The sequence below is a fragment of the Lycium barbarum genome, chromosome 3, assembly GCF_019175385.1.
Source record: "Lycium barbarum isolate Lr01 chromosome 3, ASM1917538v2, whole genome shotgun sequence".
Lineage (NCBI taxonomy): Eukaryota > Viridiplantae > Streptophyta > Magnoliopsida > Solanales > Solanaceae > Lycium > Lycium barbarum.
The window spans coordinates 6,791,538-6,818,381 of record NC_083339.1 but is presented as its reverse complement, the minus strand read 5'-3'; the positions used below and the strand labels follow the sequence as shown (position 1 = coordinate 6,818,381).

At 34.1% G+C, this 26,844-nt stretch overlaps 3 protein-coding genes across 3 annotated transcripts; 2 read left to right on the top strand and 1 right to left on the bottom strand.

Annotated features, from left to right (window-relative positions):
• Positions 1-439: 439 nt before the first annotated feature.
• Positions 440-1,427, top strand: LOC132630070 (fasciclin-like arabinogalactan protein 12). Its single transcript, XM_060345590.1, has one exon. The coding sequence runs from the start codon at positions 513-515 to the stop codon at positions 1,245-1,247; it is 735 nt and encodes a 244-aa protein (XP_060201573.1). The 5' UTR covers positions 440-512; the 3' UTR covers positions 1,248-1,427.
• Positions 1,428-6,371: 4,944 nt separating this feature from the next.
• LOC132630069 (uncharacterized) lies at positions 6,372-16,815 on the top strand. The gene is made up of 11 exons (XM_060345588.1): positions 6,372-6,931; positions 8,938-9,249; positions 9,331-9,439; positions 9,534-9,627; positions 11,080-11,167; positions 11,262-11,345; positions 12,961-13,054; positions 13,138-13,225; positions 14,359-14,464; positions 14,552-14,644; positions 15,918-16,815. Exons 1-11 carry the CDS (start codon positions 6,749-6,751, stop codon positions 16,299-16,301), a joined length of 1,635 nt encoding a protein of 544 aa, XP_060201571.1. The 5' UTR covers positions 6,372-6,748; the 3' UTR covers positions 16,302-16,815.
• Positions 16,816-18,935: 2,120 nt separating this feature from the next.
• On the bottom strand, positions 18,936-26,302 carry LOC132630068 (uncharacterized). Its single transcript, XM_060345587.1, has 8 exons — positions 26,005-26,302; positions 24,151-24,645; positions 22,750-22,924; positions 21,955-22,240; positions 21,073-21,145; positions 20,910-21,000; positions 20,167-20,246; positions 18,936-19,673 (listed from the first exon to the last, which is right to left on the bottom strand). Exons 1-8 carry the CDS (start codon positions 26,101-26,103, stop codon positions 19,422-19,424), a joined length of 1,551 nt encoding a protein of 516 aa, XP_060201570.1. The 5' UTR covers positions 26,104-26,302; the 3' UTR covers positions 18,936-19,421.
• Positions 26,303-26,844: the final 542 nt, after the last annotated feature.

Sequence of the window (26,844 nt, the reverse complement as noted above, 5' to 3'; positions counted from 1 at the left end):
CATTTGACTCTCCAAACAGTAACTAGGATACACAAAATGAATCACAAAGGGAATACTACCTTTGGAGTGGATCCGACATGCATCCGGCAACCTTTTTTTGAAAGATCCGAGAAACATAGCCAACAGGTCCAATAGATATCATTTTACCGTTACTCCAAGGCTCACCGTCGTTCAGTAGCTAACGCAAAAACAAAAAACTGAACAATATCCACAAAAAATACAAACTTACCTCCACTATTTCCAGGTTGTTTTTCCTCCCTTCGTAAGCAAACTAGCAGCTGCTCTGAGATTATCAAAAACTTAATGATGTTCCATCTCACCTTAAATTGCACTCTTTCACCTAACTTTACACTCATTTTCTTCCATCAAAATACCCCACAAATCTTTTCCTTTCATTGTTTTCAAATCAAGAAATCCATCCTCTCAACATATAAATAACACGTTCTACAACTCTCCCTCCACAACACCTACCAAATTGAACCAAAAAAAACCCTCCAAAAAAAAGCAAAAAAATGAAACATATATTCTTGATCTTGTTCCTTTTCTTCTTGAAATGCATTGGCATTTTGGCTCAAGCTCCTGCTCCAGCTCCAGGTCCACCACCTCCGCTAAACGTGACAAAGATCCTCGAAAAAGCAGGCCAGTGCTCGACATTTATCCGTCTACTTCAGACCACAACACAACTCAATGAAATCACCTCACAACTCAACAATTCAAACAATGGAATCACTATGTTTGTGCCAACAGATAATGCATTCTTGACCATGAAAGCAGGAACATTGAACTCTTTCAATGATCAACAAAAAGCTGAACTTATCCAATTCCATATTCTCCCTACATACTATTCACCCACTCAATTCCAAACTGCTAGCAACCCTTTAAGGACACAAGCTGGAGGAACAAGCAACAGAGAATTTCCTATAAATATAACAACGACGGGGAATTCAATTAACATTACAACCGGGGTTGTGAATGCAAGTGCTTCAAGTACTATATATACTGATGACCACCTGGCTATATATCAAGTGGACAAAGTTCTTCTTCCTTTAAAATTCTTTGTTTCTCCAGCTCCAGCACCAGCACCTACGCCTATAACGCCGAAAAAGAAAGCAGGATCCTCTGGTTCTTCATCTAAACAAGATTCTTCCTCTGCTACTTCTATGTTTCAAGAAATGTATAAAGGGGTGATCTACAAAGGGGGAATTTTCCTTTTCTTCTTTTCTGCTGCATTTTCTTGGAGTATATAAGTATGATGTTAGTATTTGTATGCATGTATGGTTGTGATTCTTTACCTACATTTATTTGGGATTGAATTTTGAGTGTTAAAATGGTCTTGCTATTATTTGTTTTTTTGAAGGCTTCATCTTGGTTATTAGTTGGTATTTGTATTCAAGAGGTATATAAAAAATACAGTGGATTATTCTTCATCGGGCCTGAATAAAGATCAAGGCACCTTATATCGCTGCACAACATAAGGGTATTCATATTACAGATCTTACTAATTAAATATCAAGGTGTAAACTTGTAATTATTTCCAAAGTAGCATCAATAAAATATGAGAATTTTTGGAATTGACTATCAATTTATGGGATCGCAACCTAATTTTTTTGAGGATAAACTTATAAGTGGATGACTCCATTGGTGTTTAGTAAAAAGTTACTGCTGTGGTGAGGATTTGACCGTGACTCCTACCTGTATAGTAATATCCAATGTGAAAATACATGAAGAAAGGGACAAAACAAGTATGGGGGATTAATTGCACCTCAATTTCAAATTAATTGAAAGTGATTTACATATATCATCTACAATATATATTATGCTTTGCTCAAGTTCTATAATCTTACTTTATTCGCACGAGGAAACACAACAAGAAGCCCGATGAAGGCGCATAAGAGTATATAACCAACCTACCTTTATGTATAACATGTACATATTAATGAAGCGGTTGCATGCACAAGTTAAGTGCACGTTTGTAGCCGAGCTAGGAGCATAAAAAGTTCATCTGGATCTCATTCGTCAAAAAATTAATTGTATATATAAGGTCATTTTTTATTGATTTATATATAATAAATAATAGATGTTAAATTATCTTGATTTCATCATATATTTATTCTTTTATATTTTGAATTTTCTTAGTAAAAATTCTGGCTACTGAAAATTGTGAATTTGGTTCCCATAAGGAAACATCAATGCTGAGGCAAAAAGATCAACCTCCATTGATATTTTGGGGAAGAGATAATTCAGCTTCAATTCCACTTGTTGTTGTCCACACTATTTTTGTGAAAAATAGACAGATTGATCTTCACGTATTTCTTATCATATATATTTGTATCTTTTATTGTTTATTGTGCAACCTCCACTAAAGAATATTAAAGGAACCACATATATAGGCCCCCAAAAAAGTACCTTGTTTTTTCCTACTTTATTTTATGTTTAATTTTACCTTTTTTCTTATTCTGGTTTTTTTTTTCTCTATCCATAGTGAGATATTTTGTCAAGTACATCAAATTCAAAGTATATGAGTTTAAATGGAACTGACATAGAGTCCGTTTAGATTGGTTTATAAGTTGCTTATAAGCTGTTTTCAGCTTTTTTGAGTGTTTGACTGGCCAACTTAAAGTCATTTTGTGTTTAAAATAAGCTCAAAAAAATAATTGGGCCCATTTGACTTAGCTCGCCAACTTTTTTTTTTTTGACTTATAAGCTGTTTGCAGCTTATAGGCATAAGCCCATCCAAACGGGCTCATAAACATCGAGAATTTCTATAACCTGACTCCTACTTGCTTGAAATTTAGACGTAACAATAGTTACTATTTTAGTTTCATAGAACAGAAAATAGACAACTCCGCCTGTGTGAGCTCGCTCACATTGCCGGTTCCAAGCCCGGATAAAGGAGGAGGGTTGCCGAGGGTTAATCGGAAACAGCCTCCCTACCCAGGTAGGGATAAGGCTGCGTACATCTTACCCTCCCCAGACCCCACTATTGTGGGATTACACTGGGTAGTGACCAAGACCAAGAACAGAAAATAGACGAGTTGAAACATAATGACAGAAATATCGGGGATTCCTATAATTCGACCCCTTCTTGTTTGAAATTTAGACGTAATAATATTTGTTTTAGTATGTAGGACAGAAAATAGCTCATAGATTTTTCAGTAATCATATTGGCTATACTCTTCATATCATATCAATTGTTCGTAAAGTTTGCTTGATTTCATTTTCAATTTATCATATATAGTATCCTTGTATAATGTAAGAATATATAAATAACACCATGTCACCCATATACATATATAGTAAATTCAAGTTTTCTTGAGTGTGCAGGTGGAAGCAGAATTTGAAGTCTGTGAGTTATGAACTTGTCAACAAACTTATTACTTGTTTTGATTATTAGGTTCGCAACTAAATCTACATATTTAATTAATACAAATAAAAAGTTAAAGTAAAAGTTACCAATTCATCCGAATCTGTACATAATATGTTGTAGCCCTGCCCCGATAAATGTAACTTTGGGATTGACTATAGAGGAAATCTTTTGCAAGATCATCTCTATCTTTTTGTCCCTTCACACTCTTAAGGAACAAAACATAATACATGTATAAAAAAAAATAGCGTCTAATAGAGATGGATGAGACTTATAAGAGTAATGCTGTCAAAATAAACTTCTATAATGTGTAGCCTTTCATTACACTAAAAGGGTAGTTTTTTAATATTAATAGGAAAGACCAGTATTATGTTTCGACCAATCATATTATTCACTTTACTCGAGTAAATGAAGCCTAGACATAGATGGTTCAATTGTTCACTAGTTCCGTCGGACTGACACTACTTAATACTTATCTATCTTGTTATATTGCACACGAGTCTGATGAATTGGAAGAATTTGTTTGTGTTAGTTCAATTGTTCACAAGTTTTGTTAAGATTCGGTACTATCTTTTTTATCCATATCTTGTCAAATTATCCGCCAGTCTTGACAAATTAGCAAAATTTATCAATAATTATTTAATTGTTCAAACTTAATTATTTAATTGCAAACTTTTAAGTTATAACGACTGCCTTATTTTCATTAGTTATTACTCCCTCGTCCCACTTTATGTGGCATCTTTCGAATTTCGAGATTCAAACTAGTCTTGTTTTTATCGTGATTCTTTCATATATATATTTTGAATTGTCAATTATTGAAATTTATGGTACTTTTACGTAGTTTTCAAATATGAAAATTTTATTTCAAAAAACTTAAAAAATTTCATGCTTGAATTTCAATCAAAATTAAATTGTTTGACTCTCGAAATTCAAACTGTGCCATATAAAATTGGACAGAGGGAGTATCTTGATTCCACATCTTTCTTCATAAAACCATTAATTTAATAAATTATTTGTAGTATTAAATATACAAGTTGGTGAAAGAATTTATGCTAAGGTCAGCTACTGAAAAGAATTTAGTGGTGGGAGTAAAAATGGAGAGATCTAAAGAAGAATACTATAACAATCTTATCAACGACATTATTGTGGCTTTTTTCTTTCTTATCCTTGGATGATTTGACCTTTTAAGTCAATACATGAATGAGGAGGAAAAGGAAGAAGATGAGGTTGGATAATTTGAACCAACAAGAATATGAATTCTCTTCTCTTTTCCCTTTTAAATGTTACTTTGAAAACCACTGTTTGGTTATGCATTTAAATTATTTTTTGATTAGTTTTAAAGATGACTTTTTCAAGTGAAGTATTTTTTCAACTCACAAATCTTGAACTTTTTTTCCCCAAATAAAATGAAAGTCCCTATGCATGACTTTTACTTTACTACAACAACAATATAGTCAATGTAATTTCATAAGTGAGAGTCTGAAAAGAATAAGATATACGCAGACTTTACTCTTATCTATGTGGGGTAGAGAGGTTGTATTCGATAGATTCTTGACTCAAAATAAAAATAGGACAACAAAATAGTAAGATATAAAACAAATGTAACAACAAATTGCACATTAAAGACTTTTGTCCCGTATAGCTTCATTCTCAATCATATCTCTTGGAGTAAGCCCACACATCCATTTAAGCATCCTCATATATGCTACCTTCATCTTCTGAACGTGTGCATTCTTGACTGGCCAGCACTCTGCTCCATATAATAATGTCGGTCTAACCACTACTATGTAGAACCTTTAAACCTTGGCAACACATTCTTTTTGCACATATCCTGGAGGCAAGCCTCCATTCACCCATCCCCCTCCAATACGGTGTGCGATACATCATCATCAATCACCCGATATCCTTGGATTATAAACCTAAGATACTTGAAACCTCCCTTCTTGGGTATGACTAATGCCTCTATCTTTACTTCCACGCCGGCCTCAGAAGTTATTATTTTTTAACTTCAACTTCAAATACTATTTTTTTTAAATATTACGCAATTTATACCCAAACGCCTAATATGAACGTGGTTGAATTTATATTTATACAAAATGGTGATTTACAAGAATGGCCATGAAAATGAATGGTCTCGAACTTTTGACTCCGCTTGTCCCATGGATAAATTTTTAAAGTCAAAAGTCAAAACTTGTTAAACTTAAAAGTTTATCCATAAGGCAAATGAGATCAAAAGTTCAAAATCATTGATTTAATTTTCAGTTTTATAAAAGGGGATCAAAATTAAACAGATCGTTGGCATTTATGCCCTATTTTGTGTTGGTCTTTGATTTTTGCTCCTAATAACAAATACTACTTTTTACAGACATAAATTTATATTTTTGCATCATGATATTCTAGAAATTATGACTTTTGTCCTTAAAGAACTTATTGCTCGCTAGCCATAAGTTCGACTACTAATGGACAAAACATGCAATTTCTTCAAATCCCCAGCTCTTAAAAGGGTCAAATTGATTTTTTTTTGTAATTTCTTTAAAAGCTCCCAAGGGCCAAAATCTCAAATTAGACATAAACACGTTCCTAAATCCAAGTGTAACACAGCCAAATAGAAAGGGCAAAAAAAAAAAAAAAAAAAAAGGAGTTGCAGGCTTGCTGCAAAGAAGAAATAGCTGCAAAAAGTCAATATCACCCTTTCCCAAAGCACTTGATCTAGAAGCCAATTGACATGACACCCAAGAATTCATTAACATCCTAAACAAAACTGTATTCCAAAAACCCCAATTGCTTAAATGATCTCAGTATAAACCCCATATGTTAGAATTGTAGATAAGAAGAGAAAAACATTTTTTTTTTTTTTGGATTGGTGAAAAATGATCAATTCTGGGGTTAGTAATAAATATATATTTTAATTCATAATTAGTATATATTTTAATATATATTGATTATTGACTTGCAGATATAATTATTTTCCCGAAGACCAATTATATAAAAAGCCCTTTAAAAATAGGAACCAAAATCAAACCCCAGCTCTTAAAAGGGACACACCTTGAAATTTTGTGTCTATTTTCTTTGCAAGCTCCCAAAGGCCAAAAAACCAAATTACAAACATAAAACACAACCTTAAACTTAAATCCAACTGAATCTCAAACTCTATTACACACAGAAATAAAAACAAAAAATTAGGAATTGCAACAAGAAGAAGAAATAGCTGCAAAAACGTCAATATCACCCTTTCCCAAAACACTTGAAACCCAAGATTTCATTTACAACATATACAAAACTGTATTCCAAGAAACCCCAAATTCTTAAATGATCTCAGTATAAACCCCACATGTTAGAATTGTAGATAAGAAGAGAAAAAAGGGTTTTTTTTTTTTTTCAAGAATGATGAATTCTGTTGTTAGTAATAATAATAATAATTCAATGTCACCAGGGAATAACAATAACACACAATCACCTGGTTTGAAGACATATTTCAAGACTCCAGAAGGAAGGTATAAGCTTCAATATGAAAAGACTCATCCTCCTGGTCTTCTTCATTATGCTCATGGAAAGACTGTTACTCAGGTATTATAATGAATTAGCTCTTATGCTTTTGTGGGGTTCTTTTTTTTTTTTTTTTTTTTCATTCTTGATTGTGTATGATGTCCAAAATTGGATTTTTGAGCTGAGTTTTACAAGGGGTTTGGGTAATATGGTTTACTAATTTTGAAACATTTAGTGTGATGCCCTATAGTCATATAGTAGAGTGGATCAATGGAGTTTAGCGGCCCCCCCCCCCCCCCCCCCCCCCCAAAAAAAAAAAAAAAAAAAAAAAGAAGCTTGCACCTATAGTTGAAGACTTATTATAAGAATCCTGCTGGGCTTAGATTGTAATTCAGGTATTATAAGGATTAGCTCTCTTATGCTTTTGTGGGTGGCTTCTTGTTTTTTTTTTTTGGTATTTTTGATTGGGTATGTTGATGTTAATTTTAGCTTTTAGGGGTTTATATGATGGTGAAAGATTGTTTTTTTGAGCTGAGTTTTAGAAGGGAAGGGAAGGTTAACTACAAGTACAAGGTTCTTTTTTTTGTGGTGTGTGTTGGGGGGGTTGTCATTCTGCCAAATTTTCAAGCATTTTGCTAGTTAGGGGTCGTTGGTTAGGAAGTGAATTATTCACGTATTAAAGCCAGCATAACTAGTACCATGTTTGAAGACTTATTTTAAAACCCCAAAAGGAAGGTATAAGCTTCAGTGTGAAAAGACTCATCCTGCTGGACTTCTTCATTATGCTCATGGAAAAACTGTAACTCGGGTATTATAATGAATTAGTTCTTAATGCTTTTGGGGGTTCTTGTTTTTTTCATTCTTGATTGTGTCTATTGTTGTTAATATGATGTTCAAGAATGGATTTTTGAGCTGAGTTTTAGCAAGGGTTTTTGGCTAATATGGTTAATTTCAAACATTAAAGGGTCGTTTGGTAGATTGTACAAGAATAGTACTGAATAGGGTGTATTAGTTATGCTGGGATTATTAAGACCCCAGAAGGAAGATATAAGCTTCAGTATGAGAAGACTCATCCTGCTGGGCTTCTTATTATGCTCATGGAAAGACTGTTACTCAGGTATTATAATGAGTTAGTTCTTAATGCTTTTGTGGGGTTCTTGTTTTTTTGCATTCTTGATTGTGTATGATGTTGAAAATTGGATTTTTGAGCTGCTTTTTAGGAAGGGGTTTTGGTAATATGGTTAATTTTTCATTCTTGATTGGGTATATTGATGTTAACTTTAGCTTTAGGGGTTTGTAAGATGTTCAAGATTGGATTATTGAGCTGAGTTTTGGAAGGGTTTTTTGGTAATATGGTTAATTTCAAACATTTCGGGGTCGTTTGGTAGAGTGTATGAGAGTAGTACTGAATAGGGTGTATTAGTAATGCTGAGATTAGTTATGCTGGGTTTTTTTAAAACCCCGTAAGGAAGGTATAAGCTTCAGTATGAAAAACCTCACCTGCTGGGCTTCTTCATTATGTTCATGGAAAGACTGGTACTAAGGTATTATAATGATTACCTCTTAATTCTTTTGTGGGTTCTTTCTTTTTTCTTTTTTAGGAGAAAAGGGGTAGGGGTGGGGGTGGGAGGTTGTTGGTTAGGACGTGAATTATTCATTTAGTAAAACCAGCATAACTAGTACCATGTTTGGTAGCATTTAGATGCTATGTATTGGTTACCAGTTTACAATCCTGCAGATAAATTATGTTATGTGTCAATTAATGCATTATTTTATGTAGGGTAGAAGGTGGAATAACTAATACATACATAACTAAACCCTGCATGACTAATCCTTGCATAATTAATTTCTGCATTACTAATACCTGCATAACTCTAACCAGCAACCAAACAATCCCTTAGTTGTGCTTAGAACTTTAGAGCAATTCATTTTTACAGTTAATTGGTTATTTGTTATCTGTCTTTTCACCCCAAATTGAGAATCCGTTATCTGTCTTTTCGCCCCAAATCAAGAATCCATTATCTGTCTTTTTTCCCCTAATCGAATATCCATTATTGAAGTAATACTAAAATAATATTGATTTTCAGGTAACCCTTGCTCATCTCAAGGATAAGCCGACGCAGGCGCAGCCCCAATCATCATCAACGTTTGGAGTGAGCAGTGGTGTTAGGTCAGCTGCAGCAAGGTTCTTAGGTGGAAATGGTAGTAACTCACTTAGTTTTGTTCGAGGAAATGGTGGAAGTAAGTCTATTAGTGGCATGACTGGCAGGGTTGGATCATTTGGGGTGTCAAGTTTAAGTAATTCTGTTGGTAATTCAAATTTTGATGGCAAAGGAACCTATTTAGTGTTCAATGTGGGCGATGCAATTTTTATCAGCGACTTGAATTCTCGAGATAAGGTAAGCTCATCAACATATTTTGCTCTCTGGGTCGGCAGATTTGATGATTATGGATCATGAGAGATTTATTGTCCAATCTAGGACCCTATAAAGTCTATAACTTTCAGCAATTCAAACCCCATTTGCCATGCATTTGATCCGGATGCAAAGGAAGGACATGACTTGCTCATTGGGTTAAATTCTGGGGATGGTAAATTTCCTTCTATCTGTCTATGTGACATGTGATTTACAGCCTTCCAATAGGATTCTTTTTTCAACCACAATGTCTGTTTTCACACTTGCAGTTTATTCAGTATCTTTACGGCAACAACTACAAGATGTTGGGAAGAAGCTTATTGGGGCACAGCATTACAACAAGGATGGTGCTGTCAACAACAGGCAAAGCTCTCAAATAGAACTCTGTCATTGTTATTCCCTTCGTCCCTATTTATGTGAAGGTGTTTGCCTAGGCACACATAAAGGAAAGACCTTTAAAATTTGTGGTTTAAAATAAGCTATAGATATTTATGTGGTTATAAATCATCTCATTAAGGGTAAAATAGTTATTTTAAAGTTAAATTGTTACTAAATATAGAAAGATGTCATTCTTTTTGGGATTGACTAAAAGAGTGTCACATAAGTTGGGACGGAGGGAGTATTATCCTAAATGCTTTCTTGTCTTTATCTTTTCTTTTGGGGAATAATGTTTATACACCTAGGCTTCCCTGACATCTTTTTTTAAATTGACTTTGAAATAGATGAATATTTAGTCAGACATGCGTCATATATGATTTTGATGGCTAGTACACGTTGTTAGTTCCCTAAAATTTTCCTTATAGTAGATAGCTTTCCCTTTTGATAGAGGTGGAATATTATGTTCTCTTTAACTATTCTTGCTGACTCTCTATAAATGGAAGCCTTATTTGCTGATTGGCATACTACCATCATTGAAATAAGTGCCATTGAGTTGGTTATTTCCCATTAAATATTAAATTGGTAATCATAGCTGTGGCATCCAGAAAATATGCTGCTTTTGCAGTACATTTAAATGGCCTTTATGATTACAGAATGTTCTCTAAGGCACTCCATCTCATGTTTCAAATTAACATTTTAAGAAAACAATCATTAATTATAGGTCCATCTCTTATGGACTATTAGACATACTTCACGAACTCACCCCTCCCCCAAGTGGAGGGAGGATAAGTAGATTAGTCTATGAAGTATAAGGATAAAATGAAAATATGATTAGTTTTATTTTTTAGAACCCTCACAAGTAATCTGAAAGTTATTGAAGGTGAAAAGAAAGATTTTCTTTTTGAACAAACAAATAGGCACTATATATAAGAAAGGGCATTAAGGAGATGCAAAGGTAACCCCCCCAAAAAAAAAAAAAATTGAAGAAGGAGAATAAAGAAAAGAACTAAATAAGATAAGGAACAAAAAAAAGAAGAGGGGAAAGATCTTTGTTACCTTTCTCAGAAAAAGAAAAAGAAAAACAAGAGGGGTAAGATCTTGAAGGCACCTTCATTTAGACAGAACAGATTTAGGATAAACAAAAATCTTCAGCTCCATTCATCTCTTCCTCATTCAAATGAGTAAGTTAAAACTAGATAAGAAATTGTTAAATGCTTTATAAAAATTGTTAGAGTAGTTCAAAAATGTTTTTTGTTTATGCTGGTTAGATGGGGACAATTCATAGTAATAATTTGGTGACATGAGAAATACTGCTATAGTATAAATATTTATGTTCTACACTCGCCCTTTGTAATGTGTCTTCGTTAAGGGTTTATATACCAAAAAGAGAATGATTTATTTTGCCAATTTAACAATTTCCTTTGCATTCAACGCCAGTCGCTGTACTAGTGTCGCATGGGTGCCTAACAGTGATGGGACTTTTGTTGTTGCTCATGCGGATGGAAATTTTTATGTCTACGATAAGGTAAATATTGAATCTAAATGGTGTGTTACTAATTTCCAATTCTCGTATTTACAACTTCTGTTAGACCCAATGTGCACCTTTTGTTGTTTCTCAGAGCAAAGATGGTTCCGCTGATCCTTCATTTCCAGTCATCAAAGATCAAACTCAATTTTCTGTTTCCCATGCACGCTATAATAAGGTACTGTGCTTATGAACATAGTACTTTTTTGCAGATTTAATAATCGCCAGAGATATAATTACCAAGAAATAAGCCAACAATTGTCTCTTGTTTGTCTCCAATCATTTGCAAATTTTGTTTATCTTTTGAGATCAAAAGATCAATCACACCTAAATCTCAAATTATTTGGGGTCGGCTGTATGGATTTGTGTATCCATACTATGGTATTTAGGTTCATTTAATTTCAATACTAAATAATATGACTTGTAAAGCATAGTAGAGGTTCTCTGTATCTCACAATTAATCCTATGCCAATATACAAGTCTCTTACCTGAATAAAAGAATAAAAAGACTCATGACATAAAGCAATAACGAAGCCTTAAATCTCAACTAGTTGCTAATTGCTATAGCCTATATGTGTTATTTATTTCCATTTCGTCATGTTTTTAGCTAAATAGGCATTGATTTTGGAGAGGTTGTAGGTATACTAAACATCCATTTATGTATTTTACATCACCTTATTCCTCTTTCATCACCTTAGGTCATCATACCTATGCTGGTGCATATGATGGTCTATATAGGATATGACTAAACCATTTCAAGTCTACTCAGTCTGATATGATTAATTATTTCTACTCCGTATAAAAAAATATCTTGTGCAATCTGATAATATTTGTATTTGCATCATAGTACTAATGGATGTCACACTTTACTACTCCCTCCGTCCCAAATTATTTGACACTCTTTCCTTTTTAGTCCGTCCAAAAAAGAATGACACGTTTCTATATTTAGTAACAATTTAACTTTACAATACTCATTTTACCCTTAATCCTTAATGAGATGATTTATGGCCACACAAATATCTATGGCTTGTTTTAGACCACAAGTTTCAAAAGTCTTCCGTTTTAGTCTCCAGCATATCCTAAATGCCGAGGAATACAATTTACCAGTTTCAAAAAAAAAAAAAAAAGTCTTCCGTTCATTCTTAAGCTTCGAGCCCAGTCAAACACCTTCACATAAATTGGGACGGAGGGGGTAATATTTTATTGCTTTTCTTTTATGTTCTTCTGAATCTTTTTAATTAGAATAATTATCAGAAAGCACACACATGTTCCTTCTGTTTGATGAATATGATGGATGAAGGGTATATATTCATTTAATTGTTCTTACTTTCTTGATATGGTGGGGTTATACTTCTAATGAGTGTAGTCAAATGCTGTAAATTAGTTCATTTTTCATATAGAGAATTGAAGCACCACATTTAGCAAAAAACAAAAATGTGGTATCCTGTTTCATCTTCTAAAAGCAAAAATGAACCTTTTCCCTTATATGCTACAAGCTGATTTTCCTATTTCTTTTTTGTGGGAAGGTTGTGTATTCTGTTTAGTCTTTCCATATAAATATTATAATGTTTTGATGTCCTACTACCTAATGAGCCATTACTTTTCAAACTACATTAGCATGTTTTCTTACTCATTGTAGTAAAGTAAACAAAACATCTTTTGGCTACATTTAGCTCTTCTGCAGTAGAATATTTGACATTTTAAATCTAAAGTCTGTGAAAAGCAATTTATTTTATTCCTTTCACCTTTTATCATTTGAATTTATAGTTCTTTCTTGATTTTCCCTAATGCAGAATCCTGTAGCTAGATGGCATATTTGTCAAGGTTCAATCAATAGCATTTCTATCTCAAATGACGGGGCATTTATCGCAACTGTAGGGAGAGATGGTATTTTCTTCATCTGATGTCTTTTGAATCTTTTTTTGGTCCTTTTGATTGTTACTCGGCTAATAATGGCTAGTTAAATGCAGGTTATCTGCGAGTATTTGACTACAAAAATGAACAGCTTGTATGTGGTGGGAAAAGCTACTATGGTGCTCTATTGTGTTGTGCATGGAGGTGAGTGTGTGTGGTGTTTTAGGTACTAGATATATCTGTGTCTTGAAGTTGCTTTTGCCTTTCCATTTAAACTTGGGGCCTGTTTGGCCATGATTCCAAATTCATGTTGATTTGAAGTTGAAATTTTGTTTGGACATGCAATTTGGATCTCGAAAGCTGTACCTTTTCTCAAAAATATGAAAACCCCACAATTTGTGAAAATTATCAAAACTTCTCTAATTCTTACAATCTTACCAAATGAGCGAACCATAGTTCATAAACAAGGTATCAGAATCTCTAAGAAGTTGCATTAACAAATCGCATATCTCCATGTTATAAAAAAAATGCTTGCAACATGCTACTCCCTCCGGATCAAAAAGAGTGTCCACTTAGCCTTTTTTTCTTGAGTCAAAAAGAGTGTCCACTTATTAAATCAAGAAAGAATTAATCTTTTTTTTCCAGATTTACCCCTATTAAGTGTGATGTGATCAAATCCCAATACATATTTAATTAGGGGTACTTTAGTCAAATTATCTCTTTTTGTCTAGAAATTATTATGGTGTGCAAATGGCTAAGTGGACACTTTTTTTGATCCGGAGGGAGTATTACAAACTTTCAAATACACATAATTTTACAAAGATTCATTGGTCCAATAAATCAACGATAGTAGTAACTAGCTATTCTTTAATCTAATCCTCACATGGTATGGACAATCTCTTCACGTCGAGCATGGTTTTTTATGCAAACTTTAAAATTGTGGGGCTTTTTTTGCAAAATATAAACTTATGGGTCAAGTTTTAAATTTTAAAAAAATTGAAATCCCAAACTTGGAATTGAAATTCTACCTTTTAGGTGAATTTGGGATTTGAAATCAAAATTTCAAACTGAATTTGAAGCTTTGTTCAAATGTCAAAAACACACAAATTTCAAATCAAAACTTCAAACTTGAAGTCCAAATGTCATAAACACACAAATTTCAAATCAAAACTTCAAACTTAAATGCATGGCCAAACGGGCCATTAGGATCCTTCTCTTTAGTATCCCCCCCCCCCCCCCCCCCCCTGCCGCCCCAAAATCCCACAAACACACAAAAAAATTGTTGTCGTCACTGTTTTGACTAGAAAAGTTTTACTGAGAGTGCATGAACTTGACAGTATGGACGGGAAGTACATTTTAACTGGTGGAGAAGATGACCTAGTTCAGGTTTGGAGCATGGAGGAACGTAAAGTAGTTGCATGGGGTGAGGGACACAACTCTTGGGTGAGTTTGTTAGCAGAAAAGTATAACTTACCTTTTCTTCTCTGTGACATTCAAGTCTTCCTTATTGTCTTGTCTCTTATCTGATAGGTAAGCGGAGTGGCATTTGATTCATATTGGTCAGCACCAAATTCAGATGGCACGGATGAAAGTGTTGTCTACCGTTTTGGTTCTGTTGGTCAGGTATTGTTTAAATGAAGCACTAAGGCTGCATGAATCACTATTAAAACTAGATTCATATGTGCATAATTCAAGATGAACACTTCATCTGAGTTAAATTTATTTTTGTATCTTGTTCAACGAAAGAACTGAAATCAAAACTGATCTTCTTTCCCCTCTGAACTGAACATAACATTACAAACCCTTGTGCAGTATGATATATTGGTGCTTACTCTTTAGTAAGCTATGTATCCCTCTTATCAAGCCTGAAGACTGAATTTTGTATCACACCGAATAATTTGTTTCCCTGAATTATTGGAAATATAAGTTACTCCATCTGAAATGTATTTGTATGAAATTTAATTCTCCTTGAGTAGATAGATATGAAATTCGTGGCTTTCTAATGTCCAACATATCTATCCTTTTTCAATTTTATATGTATCTCAAAGAAGAAATTTCTAATTGTAATTTGTTATTGGGAAAAGGTCCAAATTATCATTGTACTATCTGAAATTGCCCAATTTTGCCTTCCGTTACACTTTTTGTCCATTCATCCCCTTGTCGTTAGCAAATCATCTCGCCTTTTCCCTTGCCATTAATGAAGCTCCATCGTGAAATGAGTGGACTCCACATACACATATTCTTTAAGGGAAAAGGATCAAATTTACCCTTCAATTTTTTACTATGATTTAAAACTACCCTCAGGTTGGAGCTCCGTTTGGGGTCAGGGGCAAAAATGAGACTTATTCCTAAAGGCGGGGTAAATTAGACTAAAAGTGGCATGGTTGCTCAATTTCAGATAGTACATGGGCACAAATTTGACCTTTTTCCCTTTGTTATTTTAAAGATATTTGTAAAAAATACATTTTAAAAAAATCTTTATTCGCACGTGTCATGAAGTTGGTATTTCCTTGCTGGTAGCGCATTGCGGATAAGCTCCACATGCAGCCTGCTAAGTGGAGGATTTTTCTCTTCTTTAGTATGCTTATCTGATAATTCTGTTATGGGCAAACGTTTTCCAGATCAGCTGGCAAATGGTCAAGGCTCCGCTTGATTTGCAATTTTGTGTTACTTGGTGGTTAAGATGAAGCAAAATGAAAATGTGGTTCCAAATTATTTTTTACTGTAGGTGAAAAACAGTCAGAGTAATTATGGTGTTTGAGCTAACCTTCATAGTTTCATGTGCTTAGCAATTTGCAAAAAAAAGTCAATTTATAATTTCATTGATAAGGTATTACTGTAAATGGCTCTTGGTTCTCCTTGCTTTACTGTCTACAAACTTGACATGTCTTTGCAGGACACACAGTTACTTCTATGGGATCTGGAGATGGATGAAATTGTAGTACCAATGCGCCGTCCTCCTGGTGGGTCCCCAACTTTCAGCACCGGGAGTCAATCGTCGTCACATTGGGATAATGCTTGCCCAGTGGGTACTTTACAACCTGCTCCAAGCATGAGAGATATTCCAAAAATATCCCCCTTGGTTACTCATCGTGTTCATACTGAACCGCTTTCTGGTTTAATATTCACTCATGAATCAGTGCTTACTGTTTGCCGGGAAGGACACATTAAGATCTGGATGAGACCGGGGTTTGGTGAAAGCCAATCAAGCAACTCGGATTCTTTATTGAGTACTACTCTAAAGGAGAAGAAGGCTTTTTCTTTGAGTTACAAGCAATGACATAACAAGTATACAACGGGTTGCAAAGTGGAGGATGCAGTAAATGGGGGTCCTTTTCGTAAATACTACCATTATTCGCTGCTCTTCGATTAGTTTGCTCATTTCTAATAAGCACATGATATGAGGTTGTACGATGAGATTTAACTGACCAATTGTATAGCGAACAATGAAGATGCTGCTGGGAGCAAGACAAGTTTGGAAGAAAGAACGGTGTATGCCTAGATTGTAAGTATGAAATGTTGACAAGAATATTGAAGTTGATGGGCTGAAATAATTCGCGTCGTATTTGAGATGTGTAATTTCTAGTTCCCACACCCTCCTAGAACTCTCCCAGCCCCTCCTTTTTTTCTTCCTTTTGTTCTTTGTTTCTCTTTCTCTGTAGCCAATTTTGCCTAGAAACTAATGGTTGACATTTGATTTGCATCGAATTTACCTCATGTTTTGCCATGCCCAACATTTTGGCTGTGGCTTTATGGAGGTGATAAGCTTATTGAAGGCATTTTTTTGCATGGTATCTTTCTTATGCAAGTAAGTCGGGCGAAACACAAATTGAGTATGAGGTTTGAAATAGGGTTGGGCATAAATACCGAAAATGAAAAAACCGAACCGAATAGTTTGGTTCGGTGTTTGGTGTCCACCGTAAAAAAATCGAAACCGAAATAGCCGAACCGAAGTTTGATAAAACCGAACGCGCACCGAAATTTAATACATTACTCAAAAAAAATTAAAATAGTCCAGACCTATTAAGTTTAAAGCAAACAAAAATCCAATTGTAATAAGTCCTCTTTTGCATTTGTATCCCTAATTTTTCACTTCAATTGAGAAAATCAAATATCCTTAACAAAAAAATGTGTTTTTAGGATTAATGTATGTCCTTTATGTGTTTTCTTAATTATTCTTACGGTATGTATACAACACCTAGTAATACTCTATCATGATTATAGTTTTCTGTTCTTGTGTATCCTGTTTGTTTGATTTTGATTTCAATTTATCAGTTTTATGTTTTTTTGCTTTTGAGAATATGAATTAGTGTCAATGGAATTGCTTCTAATATTATATCAAAAAATCGAATTGAAAAAACCGAACCGAACTTTAAAAAATCGAAACCGAAAAAATCGAACCGAACTAGTTTGGTTCGGTGTTTGGTGTCAACCTTCAAAACTGAACCCGAAATAGCCAAACTGAAGTTTGATAAAACCGAACCGAAAAACCGAACGCCCACCCCTAGTTTGAAATGTACCTTTTGCTGATCGAAAACGGGCAAAAACTATGATACTTGTGAATATTGTGGTAGTATATTTTTCAGTTGAATTTGTACTTATCGTTGTATCCATTCTCTGTTGAGGCTCTGCACTAGTAATTAGTTCCTGAAATTGCTGTTTGTGGGATGCAACTCTGAGGACTTAGATACATTTTGTTGGGATGTGAGATAAGGATGAAAGAAAAGCTTTCTCATGGAGAGTTATTTGGATGTTGAAAGAAGAACACTGCCTTTAAAGGCATAATACATAAACAGACCCTCAAATTTGGCCTCAGCTGACAAGTATACCCTACAACTTTGGGTGTGCACAATTTGGCACCTCAGCTTGTATAAAGTTGAACATGTAAACATAAATGCTGACGTGACACATAAATTATGGAGTGTTTAGATTATCATTTTGTCAGTTGCAATGTTCAACCGATAAAGTGGAGACAAATTGAGGTGCCCTACTTGTGCATACCGAAAGACTTGCCAGTTGAGTCAAGTTTAAGGGTCTGTTTATGCTGCCTTTAAATGTTGTCTCCTTTTGATGGGTCATTTGTATTTTCTGTCCTGAAGTTTCTGCATATTGACCTTTTAAAAGTCGACTAGAAATCTTTGTTGTAGAGAAATTTAAATTTTTCACATGACAGTAATATCATTTCTTTACATCATTCCCATTTTAAAGGCTTTTGAAATTTGGATCCAAATGTGGCTTTGCTGTAGTTCAATTTGATGTTTGGAAGTCAGATTCATGCAAAGAGAAGGCATCACACGTAAGGATAATATTACTTACGGTGTGTTTGGTATGAAGCAAAATGTAATATATATATATAGAGAGAGAGAATGTTCTCCGAGAAAATCAAAAGTGCTTGTTCAAGGAAAAAATTAGTGTTTTTGCGTAGTAACAGTAAAAATCTGATTTCTAGAAGCTAAAAAATTAGTTTTTTCTCCGAATCACTTTTGGAACTTTGACCGCTCATAAATTACTGCTTTAATATTGGCTAAAGTGCTTTTCAAATTAGTTAAACACAAACTGCATAATTTTGTCGGAAAGCACTTGTGATAAAACACTTACCAAGATAAGCGAATCTGGCCAAATAGGCTATTAATAGAAAATAATGTCCAATAACATTTATATATAATTTAGGCAAACACTGTGAAGGTGGAGGTGGAGGTAAGGCGAGTTGAGGGTTTAGCAGTGAGGGTCGAACGGTGTGGGGTGGATGGTGTGTTGGGAGTGAGAAGACAATCAATATAGAATGCCACTTATAAAACCTGTTTTCTCTATTTGCACCAAAAGTCATTTTTTCGATTTTTAAGAACTTATTTTTCTAGTAAAAATGTTTCCAAAACATTTAAACCAGCAAAACATGAAAAAATTAGAACCCTCCTACCAAACACTCTCTTAAAGTAAGAGTAGGCAAAATTGTAGCTTCTTGCCTTGTGTTACAGAGTACTTAATGTATAATAAGTAGGGAAAATACCAGTGAACTGTAACATATGAACAAAGACGTGGCAAGCAATTAAACAGAAAAGTAAGAGGAAAGATACAAGATCAAATATTGTAACAGAAAAAGAGGAGGAGAACAGATCCTTGTAACATCCTGGTACATACATTATTTCAGTTTCCTTTCATGCACTGCCTATCTAATGGAACAATGAACGGCTTGTCTTTTGCCTACCATTCCTTAACCCTGAGAAAGATCCTCCACTTGGATTCATTTCAAGTCTCGAGTTCTTGTTTAGAATTCTGAAGCTCGAACGAGAGCTTTGATGTAATTCAAAACTGTACAGTTATGACTTGCAACGACCAGCTATACACTCCAATCATTTGCTTACAAGAGACAAATTATTCTCCTTTGGATCTTGATACTATGTCAATTTCCATGAGCAACTCCAGAAGTACCAGCTTCAGCTCCATGCGATTGGCTTTCTACCTGAGGCGTAGGACTAACTTCTGATGATTGATTTGGCCGCGCCCCTTCTTCAGAATCGCGTTGCTCATTCGAACGAGAATTCCATCTCGTCCTCCATTTAAAAAGCTCAAGAAGAATAGAAGTCCCACACATTACACCTCCAAAACCCGCAAAGGTGGCAAGAAGAACAGATAGAACTGCCTGCACTCGAAGCTACAACCCCGAGAATAAGATACAGAGATTTAGTATTAGATGGAGCTCGAGGCAATTTGAGAGAATCGGATAATCTTTTTTTTTCTTTCTGATTAAACACATTTAGTCCTTCAGTTATTGATAGATTCTTCTTTTGGTCCTTATAATATTTGACTAAACACATTTAACCATTAATTAATTGAAATGCGTATTTTAGCCCCTTTATGTAAGAAATATGCCGTATTTGTACTATTTTAGAACTATATTATCATCAAATATGAAGTAACACCACAAACTTATCATAACACACGAGTAATTAAGCAGTAGAACAATAATAATTAGGGTAAATTTGTGAATATTTACTAGCAAATGGATTAAAAGTGCATATTTCAATTACTTGAAGGTTAAATATGCTTAGTCAGATATGACAAGGACCCAAATCATAATTACCAATAATTGAAGGACCGAAAATGCAATTAAAACCTTTGTTTATTTGTGCTGAAGCATTACTTACCAGTGAGTAGAACAAATGAGCAAACAGAACCACCAAGGCAAACTGAATAACAGCATAAACCCAAGCAAATTGCCTTTGTACTGAACAAATAAAGCATGAAAGTTTATATGTTAATAGTATTGTATGATGTATAGCAGCAAATAGAAGTGAAAGTGAAATCAACACTATCAAACTTAAATTGACAGAAGCTTGTGAGAGAAAATGACAAAAATTGTCCATTATCTTTGGCAGTAGGTTCAAAGTAGTTCCTTAAGTATCACCTAAGCAGTTTTAGTCGGTTAGATATTTACTAAACTCTAATTGTTAAATTAAACATGAAGCGTAAAAAAACATTAGTCAAAAGCACCAGTCCATCAAAATCCCAGAAACCGCAACATCGAAATACACCAGACACAAAAAATAATTGAATTGCAGCTTAAACATTTGAACCAGACTCAGAAAAATAGACCGAAAATAACATAAACTGCAACTATAAGTTCTCGTTAAATATTTTCTATTTTTACAATTCCGGTTATGTTTAACAATCAAAGTTTGATTTATTTAACAAAGACCAAAAGTGCTCATTTTTGACAAATTTAAAGGACCAAAACTGCTCAGGTAATACTTAAGGGACTACCTTTTTTTTTTTTTTTTTTTTTGACAATGGTAACATAAGGGACTACTTTAAGCCTACTGCTAGAGGTAAGGTACCAATTTTGTCATTTTCTCAAGCTTGTAAGCCGGAGTGTGTTTAGTTCATGTACCCATAGTTGTTGCTGTCATGGATGCAAGGAGACCCAAGATGCATGAAAAGGGTAGAGATATAGCGATCGCGCTGGACCCCATTCTCGTAACCTGTAAAACAAGCACAATTGAGAACCCTTCTCTGGAGTAGGATAATATATTACAGTATTAGTCTTTACTCACCAAAAGCTGCTCCAGAAAACAAAAGTAGGCAAGCATGCTGACGATGACTAGAACAGGAACATCCTGCCAAACCCTGTAAGCAGTTTGCAAATGTCGAGTAAAATACCATGTAATTCTAAATTAAACGGTTCTTCGTTTTGATAGGCACCATGTGAGCTATTTCCTCATAAGAAAATAATAGAGAGAAACAAAGTTCATTCAACAAAGAAATGTCGCTCGTCATTAAATCATATTAAACTAAGAAGAATATAGTACCTTCTACGCCCCAATTTATGTGATGCACTTTGATTGGACATGGAGTTTAAGAAAAAAAAGGAAAGAAAGAAAGGCTTTTGAAACTTGTAAATGAAACACTTAAAGTTGAATTATTTCTGAATTTGTAAGTGTATCATTTTTTTATTTTTTTTTTTGAGACAGGCTAAAAAGGGAAGTGCATCACATAAATTGGGACTGAGCCACTGAGGGAGTAGTTCCCAGTGATTGTTGCAAAAGCGTTAAAAGGTGCAGGCACATAATGAAGTTAAGTAGAATCCACAGCTCCCGGTGTCACCCCCCCCCCCCCCCCCCCCCCCCCGCCCAAAAAAAAGGAAATAAAACTTTTTTGTAGGGATCATCTGACCTTCTTTTTGGGGCGTATTGAGCTATAGTCCAAATGATTAGGAGGACTACACTACTTTGAAAAAATATATCTCTTTTTCGGTTTAAGTGGACCGTGGACCACACCATTTTGAAAATAATATTTACAATCCTCTTTGAAAAAAAATACGTTCTTCCATTTTATTTTTTTCGTAGGAGAGGGTGTCTAAGGTCTTTCATCTCAAGAATTCATCCACAAAAGTCCAATAGGGAAATTATTTATATTTATAATTGTAAAAGAAGGACCTGTATCGGGCAGATTGAACTTGAGCTTCGTTTCCTCTATGATTAGTACTTTGAATCCGCAAAAGAGTGACAGGTAAATTTCGAACCTCTTCATTACAGACATCACAAATCTTGTTGCCTTTTATGCTAAACCATTTTATAGCACATTCTTGATGAGCTAAGGCTAGTTCACCTTTACAGCTACATTCCATCTTCAGAGTTTCCGAACCTTCACCAAGTTCAACGAAGCAGATTCTGCAAACAGCATCTTCTTGAGTGATGTCTTCACCAAAATTAGTGTTTTCATCTGAACCATAATACTAAGAGAGGTATAGGTTAGTTATCCCAAGTGAGTGAAAAAGAATGTTCAGGCAGTAAATGCTACATAAGAGTACTGTCATGTCTTCCAGCTTTAAAGAATATTCTCTGTCCAAATATAGATCAAGTACAATATCCCAAAGCTACCAGATTTTAAACAATGGTTATATGGAATACAAATGCTCAAAGTCAACATCCAACTTCACGAAAGTTGCAGTCTATCAGAAATGGCGTACATATTCCTATAATCAGCATGATCACCAAGCAGCCAACATTTTATAAATCACTATCTGTAGTATGAAATCCTCGGTTGTATGGCTCTCTAAATATAAGTTTAGACAGCACTCCACTATAACCTTATGCAGCTACTTCTTTACTAAATTTGTAAATTCAGACATAATAAAACATCAAAGACTTAACTAACAGAGAATCACTGTTTGCAGAAGCAAGCCTTTATTGTACAAAAAAGAAGGAAACATGATTAGAGACATAAATTACCTGCGCTAAGAGTTGGATTTGCATTTAATGATGATGCATCATGTCTTGTCACGCGAGGAGTAGAGGGGACTACACGATAGATACTACTCCCTATGTAATCCATCTGTTTTAACATCCCATCTTTGATCAGTTCCGGCACTGAATGTGAGCGAGGTATGGGATGCACTCCTGCTTTCTAGAAAATGGTGAAATTTGTACGATTTTAGTTGGAGAAAATGACAAGGCCAGAGTGAATTGAGAGCAAAGGGAATCTTGAAGCTAAGTGAAATCACAAAGACTTCAATCTAACAAAACCTTCATAGATATGCCAACAAACCAGCAAGAAAATCCAGGATTTGTATATAATTATACATCCAGATAATGCATTTAGAACTGTAATTGGAGCAGAATAATTATGCTTGCCTTTTTAACTACACTCATTTTTCGCTAGACCTGTCCACTTCCAGCAGCTATAATTTTTCAATTTTGGCTAAAATCTGAAGATCTCAGTACTGACAAATTATGAGTTATCAAATGGCAAGTCTTTCCAAACTCAAAATCTTTGTTTCGACGAGCACATAAAAGGACACATGTAAAAACATCAAGCACTTAAATAGGAAAAGATGAAGAAGATAAAGATAAGTTTTTCTTTCGAGATTCCTATAAAAAATTTAAGGGGGTTCTTATAGCATGTTTGGCCAAGCTTCAAAAATCTGCAAGTGCTTTCTGTCAGAAGTGATTTTCCGAAAAGTACTTTTGGTGAGTAGCAGTTTGTGTTTGGCTAATCAATTTGAAAAACACTTTTGCCAATGTTTCAAAAGTGCTTGAAGCTACTTCTTTTAGCTTCTGAAAAACTTCTACTACTGCTCAAAAGCACTTACTTTTTCTCTAAAAGCTTGGGCAAACATTTCAACTTTCTAAAATAAGAACTTTTGACTTTCCAAAAGCTTGGGCAAACAGGCTGTTAATAATTCTCCTAATCTATTTGAATTATTTACGGAGAAGGTCCAACAATTCTAATTTGTATAAAAAATCATTTCAGAATAAAAAATGGTCAGGTTAGTGATTTTCCATCATATAACCACCAGTTTGGGGATCTTCCGCTGGGGGAGAAAATGGCATGCCCCTCCAACTAGAATCCTAATAAATGATTGACAGGCTGAACGAAGCAACAAAATATGAAGAAAAAAACAAAAGAAGAGTCCACATTTCCTTGCTTGCATATTCAAAAGTTTAAGGATGCAAACATATGGTATACATAACTTGCCTTCTCTTTTCTTTTTGTGAGCTACCCAAAGTTGCAGTTTTTTTAACCATTTATTACCCAAAATGTAACATAATCTCACTGTAAATTTTACAGTTAGCAAAAAGATAGAGATTTCAATCACACGATTAACCATAGGAACAATTATAAGTACTTACAAATGAATCAAATGCTGCATTTCCGTAGTCACCATGTGTTGATTCAGGATTAGAGTGTTCAATTGGAGTTACAGGCAATGATGAAGTTCTTTTCATCTTCGGATTGAAAATTCTTTTAACGGATAGAGTCCTGAAAATTGAGTACTTGTCCTGAGTCGGAGGAGAGGCTCCAAGAGCTAACATTGCAGCCTTTTCAATATCCGCCGTCCGATTCCGGAATTTGAAACTAAATTTAGGGAGGAGAGACTTAATGGACGATTTAGCCCTCGATAACGAGGGACCTGGAGATTCATTTACTCTAACATGGCTAGGGCTCGGTGACGGTGAAAACAGCACTCTTTTGGGAGTTTGAATTGGTGATGGGGACATGTCTATCCTAACAAAATCTTCTGTTTGTCCATCGATTGTTCTTTCAGGTACTTCCAGAAGTAAATTTTGCTGCATTTGTCGCTCAGAAAGTTGCAGTTCCTCTACTATTTCACTTGATTCACCAACCTAAAAGATAGATAAAATTGACATAAATAGCCGTCCACCAAAATAATAGCAAGCAAATGTATGCTTTTATATTGATGTATAATAAACATAAAACATACATCTTTGATACATAATAGTGTATATTTCTTGTATATTTGGCTAGCGAATGTAATTATTTTTTATCAATCGACCAAATATGTGACTTCCCCAAGATATTAAGAACCAAAATACCAAAGTTACTACTCAACTTCTTGTCTCTTACCATACAAACATAACTGAACCAATATAATCTTGAAACAAATTTTCTGATACAAAATTTAGCATGTGGCACTAGTGCCAAGAATTAGTTCCAACAAGTACAAAGAAGTAGGTGAAGACCCAAATCCACAGTTTTCTCAAATTAAACCAGTTTTAAAAAGTCCTTGTACATTCCTAAAACATCCAAAATCTTAAAAAAACAAAGCATAAATAAATCCCTTTGCCCCTAAAAACTATTAAGAAAGATAATTTGCAAAAGCAAAAATCCAAGAAAATCACAATTCAACCATGAAAAAGAGGAAATTGAGAGTACCCATGCAAAAAAAACTACTACTTTTTTAAGAATTCTAACACAAAAATCCCAAACAAGCAAGAAAATGATGAATACAACTAGATAAACACACACAAAATAACAAGAAATCAAGAAACAAAAGAGCCATAGCTTAAATTGAGAAATGGGTAAAAGCAGAAAAAATAGTAGATATATAACACATACAAAACAACCAACTTAGTGAACACTCACAAAATAACAAGAAATCAAGAAGAAGGTAAAAAAAAAAAAAAGGCCATAGCTCAAATAAAGAATTGGCTAAAAGCAGAAAATATAACTCTTACAAACAAAGCATCCAAGTTAGTAACCACCTGTGTTGCTCGGACTCTTCAAAAATATCGATCGGTGAGTGCTGGATCCTTCAAAAATAGTGTATTCTTAGAGGATCCAACACGGGTGCGACAACATTTTTGAAGAGTCCGAGCAACTTAGGTAAACAAACAAAATAACAAAAAATCAAGAAGTAAAAATAATGCCATAGCTCAAATTAAGAATTGGGTAAAAACAGAAAAAATTAGCAGTAGTAGAACCAATATACAACACCCAAGTTAGTGAACACAAAAAAAAAAATAACAATAAATCAAGAATTTAAAAAAAAAAAAAAAAACATAGCTCAAATTGAGAAATGGGTTAAAGCAGAAAAAATAATAGAAATATAACACATACAAAACACCCAACTTAGTGAACACTCATAAAATAACAAGAAATCAAGAAGTAAAAATTAGCATTAAAAAAAGGCAGCCAAGTTAGTAAACAAACAGAATATAACAAGAAACCAATAAAAAAGCTACCTTTTCAATAGGAAGAGGTGGATCAACACTATTGTTGAGATTTTTAGTACAATTTTTACCATCATCTTCAGCTAAACATCTCTTATTACTAGTCTCCATAAATGTAACAAATTTTACAAGAAAAAAAAAAGGAACAAAAATCTTAAAGAAAATCTTGAGAAGTGAATTAATGAAAAAAAAATAAAAATTGAAAGCTTTGATTTTTGAGAGAGGAAAAAGAGAGACAAGAAAATAATGGGGAAGCACTGCTTTTGGGAATTTATAGTTAACAAACAATATAGCAAAAGTAGTGTTGTTTCTTTGTGTTTCTGTTTTTTTCTTTCTTCTAGTCCTTGACTATACTTATTAACCCCCGCATGTTTGTTTCTTGTGATTCATTATTGTATTGTTTTCATTCATATCATATTTGTTTCCAATGTTCTTAAAAAAAAAAAAAAAAATTATATTGTATGGTATTGTAAACTTGTTATAACTCTGTTGTTATATAATTATGAAAAAACTCAACTTTTTTAACTACAGATTTGATGGTTTTTGCGTGGTTACTAATTTCATTTACCCGTTGCATCTCTACTTATTTTTTAAAATTCCTATTTTATCCTTTACCCTAGTTTTGTTAATATATATAAACTATTTTACCCATTGCGTGTATTCAATTTTGCCTCCTTCTAATGTCACAAGTCAAGATTATAGCCTGTTTGGCCAAGCTTCTAAAATCAGCTTATTTTAAAAAAATACTTTTTTTAAAAAGTACTTTTCAAAAAAGCACTTTTGATGAAAAACAGTTTGTGTTTGGCCAATTAATTAAAAAAGTACTTTTGAGCGGTCATTAGTGTTTGATCA

What these genes read in the sequence shown, in the direction of transcription:
- LOC132630070 (XM_060345590.1), top strand. Translation starts at nt 513, where the DNA reads ATGAAACATATATTCTTGATCTTGTTCCTTTTCTTCTTGAAATGCATT.
- LOC132630069 (XM_060345588.1), top strand. Translation starts at nt 6,749, where the DNA reads ATGATGAATTCTGTTGTTAGTAATAATAATAATAATTCAATGTCACCA. An exon ending in ATGGAAAGACTGTTACTCAG is followed by an intron (nt 6,932 to 8,937) that starts GTATTATAATGA and finishes ATTGATTTTCAG; the next exon opens with GTAACCCTTGCTCATCTCAA. An exon ending in CTATTGTGTTGTGCATGGAG is followed by an intron (nt 13,226 to 14,358) that starts GTGAGTGTGTGT and finishes TGAACTTGACAG; the next exon opens with TATGGACGGGAAGTACATTT.
- LOC132630068 (XM_060345587.1), bottom strand. Translation starts at nt 26,103, where the DNA reads ATGGAGACTAGTAATAAGAGATGTTTAGCTGAAGATGATGGTAAAAAT. An exon ending in CACCTCTTCCTATTGAAAAG is followed by an intron (nt 24,646 to 26,004) that starts GTAGCTTTTTTA and finishes TCTATCTTTTAG; the next exon opens with GTTGGTGAATCAAGTGAAAT. An exon ending in AAATCCAACTCTTAGCGCAG is followed by an intron (nt 22,241 to 22,749) that starts GTAATTTATGTC and finishes ATTATGGTTCAG; the next exon opens with ATGAAAACACTAATTTTGGT.